This window comes from Dendrobates tinctorius, unplaced genomic scaffold (assembly GCF_039654945.1).
Source record: "Dendrobates tinctorius isolate UK_male_01 unplaced genomic scaffold, ASM3965494v1 ptg000073l, whole genome shotgun sequence".
Lineage (NCBI taxonomy): Eukaryota > Metazoa > Chordata > Amphibia > Anura > Dendrobatidae > Dendrobates > Dendrobates tinctorius.
In genome coordinates, this window is record NW_027361741.1 from 5,423,321 (window position 1) to 5,437,610 (window position 14,290).

General features: G+C 42.2%; 1 protein-coding gene across 5 annotated transcripts in view; it reads left to right on the forward strand.

The window, feature by feature from the left end:
- The window catches only part of DAO (D-amino acid oxidase), a 142,019-nt gene extending 128,546 nt beyond the window's left edge, over window positions 1-13,473 (forward strand). For all 5 annotated transcript variants that reach the window (XM_073582590.1, XM_073582591.1, XM_073582592.1 and 2 more), the window contains 2 exons: window positions 7,212-7,310; window positions 12,633-13,473. In XM_073582590.1, the coding sequence (XP_073438691.1) occupies window positions 7,212-7,310; window positions 12,633-12,761 (228 nt within the window). In that variant the 3' untranslated portion in view covers window positions 12,762-13,473. The remainder of the gene's footprint in view (window positions 1-7,211; window positions 7,311-12,632) is intronic.
- Window positions 13,474-14,290: the final 817 nt, after the last annotated feature.

Genomic DNA, 14,290 nt, shown 5'->3' on the forward strand with positions numbered 1-14,290 from the left:
TAGCCAGGTGTATCAAATCATGAGAAAAGGTATTTAAAGTGGCCACTTGCAAGTAGTTCTCCTATTTGATTCTCCTATGAAGAGTGGCATCATGGGCTCCTCAAAACAACTCTCAAATGATCTGAAAACAAAGATTATTCAACATAGCTTTTCAGGGGAAGGATACAAAAAGTTGTCTCAGAGATTTAACCAGTCAGTTTCCACTGTGAGGAACATAGTAAGGAAATGGAAGAACACAGGTACAGTTCTTGTTAAGCCCAGAAGTGGCAGGCCAAGAAAAATATCAGAAAGGCAGAGAAGAAGAATGGTGAGAACAGTCAAGGACAATCCACAGACCACCTCCAAAGACCTGCAGCATCATCTTGCTGCAGATGGTGTCACTGTGCATCGGTCAACAATACAGCGCATGCATAACGCCTTTTTGTATGACCAAACAACTCAATCTTTGTTTCATCAGTCCACAGGACCTTCTTCCAAAATGTAACTGGCTTGTCCAAATGTGCTTTGGCACACCTCAGGCGACTGTTTGTGGCGTGCTTGCAGAAACGGCTTCTTTCGCATCACTCTCCCATACAGCTTCTCCTTGTGCAAAGTGCGCTGTATTGTTGACCGATGCACAGTGACACCATCTGCAGCAAGATGATGCTGCAGGTCTTTGGAGGTGGTCTGTGGATTGTCCTTGACTGTTCTCACCATTCTTCTTCTCTGTCTTTCTGATATTTTTCTTGGCCTGCCACTTCTGGGCTTAACAAGAACTGTACCTGTGTTCTTCCATTTCCTTACTATGTTCCTCACAGTGGAAACTGACAGGTTAAATCTCTGAGACAACTTTTTGTATCCTTCCCCTGAAAAGCTATGTTGTTTTCAGATCATTTGAGAGTTGTTTTGAGGAGCCCATGATGCCACTCTTCATAAGAGAATCAAATAGGAGAACTACTTGCAAGTGGCCACTTGAAATACCTTTTCTCATGATTTGATACACCTGGCTATGAAGTTCAAAGCTCAATGAGGTTACAAAACCAATTTAGTGCTTCAGGAAGTCAGTAAAAAGTAGTTAGGAGTGTTCAAATCAAGAAAATGATAAGGGTGCCCATACTTTTGCACCGGTCAAATTTTGTTTAAATGCAGATTGCACATTTTCTGTTAGTACAATAAACCTCATTTGAATCCAGAAATATAACGGAGTCCATCAGTTATTAGATATACGAAACTGAAATACCTGTTGCAAAAACCAAAATTGTTATAAAGAAAAAAGGTTAACATTAATAGGGGTGCCCAAACTTTTACATATGACTGTATGTGTATACTGTATAATTATTGGACAACTATTGGTTTGCAGAATTATTATGTAACCAATTGAAAAACCTAAATTTTCCCATCACAATTATTTATTTTCCTATGTTAACCCCTTAACAGCCGCTGATACACATTAAAACAGCAGCTGCTAAGGGTACTTATTCCCTCATTGCCATTTTAAAACGGCAATCGCGAATAAGGCTGTAACACTCCCAGAAATCTCTGGAGTCTCAGCTAATGGGGGTAGCTGAGACCCCCGAGAACATGATCAGGCCCGTATTTTCCGGTACCCGATCACAAAAAAAAGTGTACCCGCTGTTGCAATGATTTTTCTTTCTTCTGACATGATATACATGTCAAAGGAGAGAGAAATTATGCCTCACGAGACCACCTGATACATCCGCCATTCCTGGGCCCTCCTGATCCGTTCTCTGACTCGGCGTTATCTTCCTGGAAAAAAAATGTCAGGAGGAAATCTGGTGGCAGAAAATGGCTGGCAGTACTCTGCCGGCTGGTACCCAGCAACAATAGGAATTTTTTCCTATTGGTTCCTTTTGATCACTGCTATCACAGTTATCAAAAGAAAAAAAGTACGGTAAATCAAATCCCCCTTTGTCACCACCTTAGTTAGCTAAAAATTATAAAAAAAAATCATAAAATATATATTTTTTTTACATTCTTTGCAGTTGGGGTTAGGGTTAGAGTTGAGGTTAGGGTTGGGTTAGGATTAGAGTTGTGTTAGGGTTGGGATTGGGGTAGGGTTAGTGTAGGACATGGCATCTGCTAATTATTCCAGCAAATTTTACATTCAAAAAGTCAAATGGTGCTCCTTACTTTCGGAGCTTTGCCTTGCACAAAACAGTAGATTTCCCCCACAAATGAGGTATTGGCATGCTCAGGAGAAATTGCACAACAAATTTTGGGGTCTATTTTGTCCTGTTACCCTTGTGAAAATAAAAAATGTTTAGGTCTAAAGCAAATTTTTGTGGAAAAAAATTAAATGTGATTTTTTTTCTTCCACATTGCTTCAGTTCCTGTGAAGCAACGGAAGGGTTAATAAACTTCTTGAATGTGCTTTTGAGCACCTTGAGGGGTGCCGTTTTTAGAATGGTGTGACTTTTTGGTACTTTCTATCATATAGGCTACTGAAAGTCACTACAAATGTGATGGGGGTCCCTGAAAAAATGGTTTTGTAAATTTTGTTGGAAAAATGAGAACTCGCTAGTCAACTTTTATCCCTTCTAACTTCCTAACAAAAAAAAATTATTTTTCCAAAATTCTGCTGATGTCGAGTAGACATGTGGGAAATGTTATTTATTAACTATTTTGTGTGTCATAATTCACTGATTTAAGGGCATAATAATTAAAAGTTTGAAAATTGCAAAATTTTCAAAATGTTTACCAAATTTCCGTTTTTTTTTTCACAAATAAACACAAGTCATATCATAGAAATGTTACCACTATCACGAAGTACAATATGTCATGAAAAAATAATCTCAGAATCAGCTGGATCCCTTAAAGAGTTCCAGAGTTATAACCTTTTACTTTTTAAACTTCTTTTTATTAGATTTAAACAAGAAGGAAAAAACAATACATGTGACAGATAAAATGCTTTGTCAAATGTTACATCACTTTCCTAGCCCATCTTCCTGACCCAATACTGGAATATTATCTTTTACAAACAAAACCACTTGTCACACAGTGTAACAAGTAGCCGTGTTTTCTTCAGGGCCTTCATGAAAAAGACAATATCGGTACTTTAACATACATTACCAGTAATATGCCTACATTTGTCACAGTGTAGGGTAAATTTTAACTGAAGCAGCAGGAAAGAAGAAAAAAATAGTGTGGAAATCTAGAGAATAAAGGGGTTTGGGGGTAGTTTGGGGTGTAGGAAACAATGGAGGTAAGTGTCCAGTCAGCAGAGATAATCCCTTGTCCGCACGAAGAAGCAACCTATATTACCTTTCCTTATGATTGACTTGCAGGTAAATTGAATACATTCTACTGTGCATTTAGAAGATTTAGGTACTCATCTGATTCTCTAAAAAGTATCCAAGGCGCCCAGATCAAGTTAAATTTACTTGTTCCAAAGGTCGTGCTGGCCATTATCTCTTCAATATAATAAATTTGGTTAACTTTGTGTAGCCATTCTGCCACAGAAGGGCAGGTCTGAGATTGCGAGTATAAAGGGATTAACATTTTAGCTGCTGCCAATAAATACATTAGAAGTTTTTTGTGTTTGGATTGTACTATTTCACCTGACCAATTCAAAAAGATCATTCTCAGGGATGGAGGGTCTGGGAGCTGACAGAGTTTTGTCGAAATTTTAAGCAATTTACTCCAGAATGGCTGAATTTTATCGCACTGCCACCATATATGTATATAAGATCCCATCTCCTCAAAACATCTCCAGCAATCCGAGGACGCCTCAGGTTGCCATTTCTTTTTTATGTCCGGAGTGGCGTACCACCTAGCAAGGACCTTGTAGCAGTTTTCCTGGATCTTTACACATCCAGAAGGACCATGCGAGTTTTTATAAATCTTGTCAACCTCCCATTCTTGTAGCTCCACCCCAAGATCTCCTTCCCATTTTAATATGAACGCTCTTTTAACTGAGGTAGCATGGGAAAGAAGCATCTGATAAAGTTTGCCTAGCACGCCCCTTGCTTTGTCTGGGCCAACAACTTTTCGAAAGCAGTCAGCTCTCTAAATGGGAATCCAGATTGTAAATATGACCTAAACGAGTTTTTGAGCCTGTTATAATGAAGGAAGTTAATGTGGTAGTGCGGGAATTTCGCTTGTAAATCCTGAAGTGGGAGGATCGCTCCGTCCTCCATGAAGTCATCTAGGTTGTCATTTATCTTGTGTAAAGCATCTGTGTCTCTATTATCCGGACGGTCTAGGTAGAGGCCAGGTAGGTCTTTTACCTTTATCAAAGGGGACGGGAGCGGCATCAGCGAGGATGAAAATGTAGACCAGGACTTAATCAAATTCTTTGTGATTGCATTTTGGGAGAAGACTTTTTTAAAAATGCCATGGATGAATGGAGTAGAGTGGCAATTGGAACCGACAACGACTCTTTCGCGATCTCTATCCAGAGTTTGTGGTCACTGTCCCTTACCCAGTCAATCAGAAGAGATAGAGTCGCCGCTGCATGGTATTTTTGTGGATCTGGGATTCCCATACCCCCTTTGTGTTTAGGTAGGGAAAGTGTGCTATAACTCATTCTAGGCTTTAGACCCCCCCATATGTATTTTCCGAAAAAAGACCGGACCCTCTGGAAAAACATGTTTGGAACTGTGATTGGTAACATTCTGGAGATATAGCTATACTTGGGTAATAGGAAACCTTTGATGAGGTTTTTTTCTTCCCAACCAGGAGACATAGGGGGCTCTCCACGACTTAATAGCTCCTAGAGTGTTATCGAGAAGGGGTACGAAATTGAGTGCGAAGAGGGAGTTCCAAAGTGGGCTTAATTTAATACCTAGATATTTAATATATTTAGAGTTCCATTTAATTGGGAAAGCCGCTTTCAGCTTTTGAATTATTCTAGGACTTATGTTTATTCCCATCGCCTCAGATTTCTCTAAGTTGATCTTAAAATTCGAGAGCTCTCCAAAAGTCTCGAACCTCTCCAGCACCACTGGGATTTCTCTCACTGGGTCCGATAGAAGCAAGAGAAGATCATCTGCAAACCCCGCTACTACATGTGGAGTACCCGCAATCTTAATGCCCTCTACTGCCGGGTGTTGTCTGATACTCTGTATTAATGTCTCAATGGTTAAGATAAACAACGCTGGTGAGAGGGGACAGCCCTGGCGTGTGCCATTTTTGATCTCAAAAGGGGGCGAGAAGTCCCCATTTACTCTTACTTTTGCGGATGGAAATTTGTACATTTGGAAGATGGCTTCAACAACTATTGGGGGGAAACCAAATTTTCTCAGGGTCTCTCGCATCCAGAGTTATAACCTCATAAAGTGATAATGGTCAGAATTGTAAAATTTAGCTTAGCCATTATGGTCAAAATTGGCATGGTCATTAATGTGTTAAGGTGAGAATAATAATCAAACAGCTCAAAATGTGCAAAAATAAATTTCTGACATTTAAAAAATATATATCAGTGACCAATATAATCACCACCTTTTCAAAAACAGTCATAAGCCTTCCATCTATGGAGTCTGTCAGTTTCTCAGGCTGGTTTCACATTAGCGCTTTTTAAGCGCACGCACGGCTGGGGGTAGCTCCGCCCCCGAGCCGGCTCTCTGCCCAGCGTGCCCGCCCCTTGCTTGTAGCGCCGCCTCCTAGCGCACAGCGGCGCCTGCGATCGGCGCACCCTATCTTTAGCATAGGGTGCGCAGATCGTGCGCAGGCCGTGCGCTAGTTGCGCTTTGACCTGCGCTGCGCACTTTTGACGGTGCGCCGAGCACGCCGAAATCCGAAAAGTTTGATTTTGGCGCGCACGGCGCACCGTCAAAAGTGCGCAGCGCAGGTCAAAGCGCAACTAGCGCACGGCCTGCGCACGATCTGCGCACCCTATGCTAAAGATAGGGTGCGCCGATTGCAGGCGCCGCTGTGCGCTAGGAGGCGGCGCTACAAGCAAGGGGCGGGCACGCCGGGCAGAGAGCCGGCTCGGGGGCGGAGCTACCCCCGGCCGTGCGTGCGCTTAAAAAGCGCTAATGTGAAACCAGCCTCAATCTGTTGAAAAACACCTTTTTGGGCTGTACCAACCAGAACCTCAGAAACACTGTTCAGAGAAATGGACTGTTTTCCTTCACCATAAATCTCCTATTTAAGATGGGCCCACAAGTTCTCAATAGAGTTTAGGTCAAGTGAGGAAGGGGCCATATCATTATTCTTTCATCTGTAAGGTCTTTGCTGGCCAGCCAAGCCGTGTAGACTTGGATCTTTGATAATTCCAACTCAGAGCAGTACTCCACTTCCACATTTCTGGAGTCTGAGTTGAAGTGGAGGTCTGCGCCTGTTACTGATCCAGCCAAAGGCCCATCCATCTGATCTTTCAAGAGTCATTCTCATTTCTTCAGTCCATAAAAATTTAGAAAAATCTGTTTTCAGATTAGACCAGTCTTGACATTTCATCTTCTATGTCTTGTTAAGTGCTGGTCGGGTTTCAGCCCTCCTTACCTTGGCTATGTCTCTTAGCACTGAACACTTGTACTTCTGGGTGCTCCAGGGAGGTTGCAGGTCTGGAATATGGCAGCCTAGAGAATAATGGGTTCCTGGTCGCTTCACATTTGATTATTCTGAAATTTTTGTCAGTTAATGTGCATTTTTCCCATCATGTTTTTTGCGACCCTGTTGACGATTTGCAACAAAATGTTTGATGGTTCTGTGATCGCGTCTCAAAGTCTTAGGAATTGTGAAAGTGCTGTATACCTCTGCAAGACTATACAATTTTTGACTTTTCAGAGTCAGTTACATCTCCTTTTTGCCCCATTTTGCTTGAGGAAAACAAGCTGCCTAAAAATTCTTCAGAACTTGATAAATAATGTTGATATCCTTAGGCCGCACCCTCGCTCATTACACGAATACACATCACCTGATCTGCTTTATCCAATAAGCATCCAGGTTTATACAGCATGGAGTTGGAAAATCTGCATAAATATGATGATACGGTCAAAATAGTCACTTGTCTAATAATTGTACACAAGACAAAAAACACAAGTGAGACAGCTGTCATTGTTTAATTTTTAGAAAGCAAAGGATCAAGTAAGTTTAAATCCATCATGCTCCTAACAGGCGTTAGTGGACAACATGGTTCATCCCATACATTTTTTTGCATTTACACCTTTTTGACTAACTCTGATAAGTTAGGTAGGTATATGCTCAGCTTTACTTACCTATCTAAATGATATGATGACTGATACGTGTGCTGATCTTTGTCACCCTTGTAGAATGCAAAAATTGTGCACGACTGGGCTGGACTGAGACCGGCACGCTCCAAAGTACGGTTGGAGAGAGAGGCCTTATCGTCTGGAGCTGTTAAGAGTGATGTAAGTAGATAATGAAGGCAATAATGCCTTGACAAAGAAAGCGCCAATGTTATTATGCGCACTATACTTTGTATGCATTTCCTCCAGAACGTCTGCTAACAATCTGAAGCTGTATATATCATTTATTGCCCTTTATCCTATTTAAGTTCGGTAGGTTTTTGATAGAGTAACTGGGAGAGATAGGGCAAGACAATAATCATGTGCTTGCTTATCCAGCACATTGCATGGAGGGTTTTGCTACAGAAAGATCAGCAATAGACCGTTCAGTGTGCATACGCTGTGACCCTTCATGGTAGCACAGTTCCTGTTTACATAGGCCGATGTGCTGCTGAGAATAATGATTTTTTTTAAGCCAGTCAAAAGATCATTTTACCTAATGAACGAGCGTTTTGATTATTGTCAGTGATTGATAACCTGATAGTGATTGATAGTCGGTGTCTGTGATAGCCCGTTTACACTACACAGCCTAAACAATGAACCCTCCTTATCCCTAAATTCATGCAGAGTAAATGCACCCTTCACTCTGCTAGACCCTCATCTCCCTTCATCATCTCCTCCCTGTCATCTGCCTCCAATTTTGGGAGGCCCGCATATACAGCAAATTGTTGGTTTACCCTAATGATAATGGTTGGTTCGGTGTGGAGGCCTTGAGTCCATTGTGTGTGTAGTTTTTGTTGTAAATGGGTTACATACTATAATGTAAAACCAGGTATTTGCTATGAGGCCCTTTGTTATGAATGGGTCACCGAGGAGGAAAGTGCAAAAGGCTATGCCACCAGAACACCAGAGAGGTTGGGCACTCAGCGGATTGCAGACCCCTGATCTTAACAACACAACTAGCATTAGCCGTGGAGCGTTCCTATGATGCCCTAGACACTTCGTCACAGCCGGAGGACTAACTAAGCATAAAGACAGAAAGGTGAAATCTAAACTGCCCCGGAGCAGATCCCCAAAGGAATAGACAGCCCCCAAACATATATTGTCGGTGAGACAAGATGAAGCACAGACAGAAAATAGACTGAGCAAATGATGGGGCCCACACTGACTAGATAGGACAGGACAGAAAAGGCACTGTCTGCAATTACGCAAAAGCCCTAAAAATTCCAACACGACTGATGCACAAATATACTGAGGTTTGCATAACCTCGCCCCCACTATATTAGCACTCAGGTGTGAACTGGGGGCCTCACAACAGGCTAATACAGCAGGGGACTGAGCAAACAAACACAAGATGCAAAATACAAGGCAGGAGCCAGCAGCCCCAGTGGGAGCAAGCTGACCCCTGACAACAAGGCAAAATCAAAAGCAAAGGATTTAGCAAAAGACACTTAGCTGAAAAAATGCAGGATCAGGCAGGAGACAGATATCCTCAAAAAGCAGAGAAAGGAGTATCAGCGGCAGCCACTGAGAGAAGCTTGCTCGCTTTTGTACTCCCAGTCACTACCCCCACTCCTCCAATCATCCTCTGCAGCTGTTGGATTAACATCTTGTTTACCAGCTCCACTACCAGCAGTATCCACCAGAGGGAGCCCTGCTTCAAAAGTCGGATTAAGAGAGTTCACAACAGCCCTTAGAGGGAAGGTACTCAACCATAGTTACATAGTTGAAAAAATACCTAGGTCCATCAAGTTCAACCTTTCTCCACCAATAATACATTTTATCACTAAACTAACAATGTTATATATACTGAGGAAATCCTACTAAAAAATCCACTAAACCCACAATGTTATATATACTGAGGAAATCATCCAGCCCTTTTTTAAAAGCTGTTATAATGTTTGCCATTACTACCTCTTGTGGTCGGGCATTCCACAGTCTGACTGCTCTAACTGTAAAGAACCCTTTCGGAATTGCCTTTCTTCCACCACGTAATGAGTGCCCCCTAGTCCTTAGTTTGACATTTGGAAGGAATAAGTCGTGTGCCAGTCCTGTGTACTGACCACACATCTCATCATATGAGAGTGTCACGTGCCCCGTCCTGTGTGACACGGCCAGAAGGCTGGTAACTAATACAACAGGACACAGCACGTGTGATTGTCCAGTGTGACACGGCCTGCAGGCCGGTAACTAATACAACAAGACAAAGGGGATAGGGAAACATTTACAACGGAGGGCCCTGCAATAGGGAAAGGGGACGTGGAGACCTCCTGCACTCCCCTGAGTCAGTGTCCCTAACGCTCCTAACGTTCCCTATGCCGGTTCTGCACCGGGCGCCGCTCAGGAACCTGTAGCCCTGGCACACCCTACACCTGTCCCTTGCTAGGGAGCTGGGTGGCGCAGGCACTGGCCCCACCGCTGCACTAACACCAACATGAGGAAAAGTGACAAACAGGGAAACACTTAGCCTTGCTCTGATGCACTTGCTCCTGGCAATAGAGTCCAACACCTGAGTACATTTTCCTCCCACCGTGTCCAACACCTGGGTGCAGCTCCACAGCAACAGCGTCCAGCACCCGAGTGCCGCTTTGGAGCAACAGAGTCCAGCACCTGAGTGCAGCTGTCCAGCAACAGTGTCCAGCAACTGAGTGCAACTTTCCAGCAACGGAGTCCAGCACCTGAGTGCAGCTTCCAGCAACAGTCCAGCAACTGAGTGCAGCTCTACAACATAGCTGCCACTCCACCATGCTTTGCAAGGATTCTTCACTGACACCATAGCTGCCACTCCACCATGCTTTACACGAACTCCTCGCTGACACCATAGCTGCCACTCCACCATGCTTTACACAAACTCCTCACTGACACCATAGCTGCCACTCCAGGACTCTCCTAGCTCCTTCCTTCACCCAGGATGGTTGGGAAAGCCCAACAATATCACCAACGTGAGTGAGCACAACTGACACACCTTTATTGAGTAAACACACCTGTTAGTGATTCCCGTGCAACTACACTAACCACCACCAGGGGCAAAGTAGAACTAAAGACACCAGTGCAATGACCATACTGGCCACCGGGGGCAAAACTATCTCTAAGCACAAAGCTTAGAGAGAGAAAAAAAAAGGTTACCAGTGCTTTTATCTGACATGATCCATCATGGATCATGACAGAGAGGCCTTCTATCCCTTGTAATAATCTAGCCTTTGAACTGACTCATAACTTCTGAATATGCTTTTTAAATGTGGTGCCCAAAACTGGAACCCTTATTCTAGATTTGGCCCGGCAAGTGATTTATAAAGGGGTAACAATACGTTGGGATTGCAGGATTTTATCTCTCTTTTTATACATCCAAAAATCCTGTTTGCTTTTGCGTCTGCTGCTGGACATTGAGTACTGCTGCTCAGCTTACTTGTAACCAGAATACCAAATTCCTTCTCTTCTGTAGTCCCCAGAATACTTCCATTTAATGTACAGTTGTGCTCAAAAGTTTACATACCCCGGCAGAATTTTTTATTTCTTGGCCTTTTTCAGAAAATATGAATGATAACACCAAAACTTTTTCTCCACTTATAGTTAGTGGTTGGGTGAAGCCATTTTTAAATCATAATAACAACCCAAAACATCCAAATGACCCTAATCAAAAGTTCACATACCCTGGTGATTTTGGCCTGATAACATGAACAGAAGTTGACACAAATGGGTTTGAATGGCTACTAAAGGTAACATCCTCTCCTGTGACCTGTTTGCTTGTAATCAGTGTGTGTGTATAAAAGTTGAGTGAGTTTCTGGGATCCAGACAGACTCTTGCATCTTTCATCCAGCCACTGACGTTTCTGGATTGTGATTCATGGGGAAAGTAAAAGAATTGTCAACGGATCTACAGTAAAAGGTAGTTGAACTGTATAAAACAGGAATGGGATACAAAAAGATATCCAAGGAATTGATAATGCCAGTCAGCAGCATTCAAACTGTGATTAACAAATGGAGAATCGGGCTCTGTAAAAACAAAACCACGGTCAGGTAGACCAACAAAAATTTCATCCACAACTGCCAGGAAAATTGTTTGGGATGCAAAGAAAAAACCCAAAATAACATCAGCTGAAATACTGGACTCTCTGAAAACTAGCAGAGTGGCTGTTTCAAGATGCACAATAAGGAGGCACTTGAAGAAAAATGGGCTGCATGGTCGAGTCGCCAGAAGAAAGCCATTTTTGCACAAATACCACAAAGTACCTCGCCTACAATACGTAAAACAGCACAGAGACAAGCCTCAAAACTTCTGGAACTAGGTAATTTTGAGTGATGACACCGAAATTGAACTTTTTGGCCACAACCATTTGGAGAGAGGTCAACAAGGCCTATGATGAAATAAACGCCATTCCTACTGTAAAGCACGGAGGTGGATCGCTGATGTTTTGGGGATGTGTGAGCTACAAAGGCACAGGAAACTTGGTCAAAGTTGAAGGAAAGATGAATGCAGCACGTTATCAGCAAACACTGGAGGCAAATTTGCAATCATCAGCCTTGAAGCTGCGCATGGGACGTACTTGGACTTTAAAACATGACAACGATTCAAAACACAAGGCGAAGTTGACCTGACATTGGCTACGGCAGAACAAAGTAAAGGTTCTGGAGTGGCCATCTCAGTCTCCTGACCTCAGTATCATTGAGCCAATCTGGGGACATCTTAAGCGCGCAGTTCATGCTAGACAACCCAGGAATTTACAGGAACTGGAGGCTTTTTTGCCAAGAAGAGTGGGCAGTTTTACCATCTGAGAAAATAAAGAACTTCATCCACAACTACCACAAAAGACTTCAAGCTGTCATTGTTGTTAGAGGGGAAATACACGGTATTAAGAAATGGGGTATGTGAACTATTGATCAGGGTCATTTGAATGTTTTGGGTTGTCATTATGATTTAAAAAGAGAAAACACAGTAGTTTGACAATAAATGGCGTCACCCAACCACTAACCATGAGTGGAGAAAAAGTTTTGGTGTTATCATTCATATATTCATATTCTCTGAAAAAAGGCCAAGAAAGCAAAAATTCTGCCAGGGTATGTAAACTTTTGAGCACAACTGTGTGTGCAGCAATAGGATTACTCTGTCCTAGGTGCATTACTCTACATTCGTCAACATTAAATCTCATTTGCCAAGTGGTCGGTCCCTTCCCTTTCACTGCTGGTGGTAAGAATTTGTTTAAGTTAACTACATTCAGTGAAAATGCAAGTAAGATCATAGGGAATTGACTTAGGAATAGGGAGAGGTCCTCAATGAAGTCTTTGCCACCCAGCACACCTGGCCCTTTCTGTGCTGGGTGGCAAAGACTTCAATGAGGACCTCTCCCTTTAATGTAGCTGTTCTCTGTACAATTAGGATGCATGTAGTCTGTGTACTATACTATATATACTACTATATTATACAACTATGTTTATTCTTCTCCATAGATCATACACAACTATGGCCATGGTGGTTTTGGCCTCACCATCCATTGGGGGTGTGCTATGGAAGCAGCCAAAATTTTGGGCCAAATCATTGAAGAAAAGAAAAAAAGAATGCCTAAATCCTCTTTATGATCATGAGCAGAATGAACAGTTAGACAATGCTCACAACATCTGTGATAATATCAAGGAACTGTATTAATACGAAAAATTTATATTTTTATCTGGATTAGGAGATGTCTGATCCTGTTGCTGATCTAATTTTATCACTTTGTTATTCAAATGGCAACTTAAGTACAGAAATATCTTATTCACACTAGGATAAAGCTAACATTCTGGAGGGCAAGTTTCCTCCTCTTTTCTTCAATAAATGAAAAATAAAAAAAATACAATTTAGGGTCTCTATCAGTGCTTAAATACTAAGTTCTCCAATAAAATACAACCTGACAATCCTTAAATTTACCCAACACTCATTAACACATTCATATTTTCACTTTAACATCATGCACAATCATTTTTCTTTCCTCTTCAACGTCTAACACTTAAGCCAAAATCTATTATCCTGACTTGGTAGAAACAATACCACTAATATGATTTTCACTAAATGTTGGAAGCATAACTGACAACAATTAATAAATCATGTAATCCTTTACTGAGACAGACTGGTGGATCTCAAAGACATTGAACCGTGTTATTCACTAACTGACAAACGACCACCTATTTCTTCAATGTTAATAACTCAGAATCTGTACTGATTACAAAATAAGTAAATTTTATTAGAAATGTATGTTTATTGCATTATAGTTTGCTTTCTTATCAACATCATAAAACAACATTACTTTTTTAAGTGTATTTTTTAATTGAGTTATATGAAGGGCCATTCGAAGATCTGACCTGACTCAAGCCAAAGACAACCATCAGCACACAATAGCTGTTGGCCAAATGCTCGGTAAACTGATTGCTTTTTTTTTTTAAGTCAGTAATCATCTTCTATCTCTGTGGCACATGGATCAGTCATGTTAAAGTCCGACATGTTAGATTCCTGTTTCTCTTCTACACTGTACACAAGGGAGTTGTCTGGTTCTGTTATTATCTTTGGGTTCGGTTTTATCTTATGTGATCGACCAGCTTTAGGGCTCATGGACATGGTCGAGTTTGGACTTTACACAGAAGTAAATGGGACCTCTTATATACCAACACCTCTGGTTTTATTCAGTTTACCTGTTAGATTTTATGATGATCCATCAGAAGACAGGTGATGTAGGCTGTGGGCATGTCCAAAGTTATTGTTTCTAAGGCTGTGTGCACACGCTGCGGATTTTGCTGCGGTTCCGCAGCGGTTTTGGCCGCTGCGGACTCGCAGCGGTTTTGGCCGCTGCGGTGTACAGTACAATGATTCCCTATGGGAATCAAAAAACGCAGTGCAGACGGTGCGGAATTTTCCGCGCGGATTATCTGCGGTTTTCAATCCGCAGAAAGAATTGACATGTCAATTCTTTCTGCGGATTCCCCTGCGGTTTGCCATCTCCTCCATTGAGGAGATGAAAAACCGCAGGGCAAAACCGCAGAGCAATCCGCAGGTAAAACCGCAGGTATTTTGACCTGCGGTTTCACCTGCGGATTTTACAAAATCCGCGCGGATGAATCCGCACCTAATCCGCAGC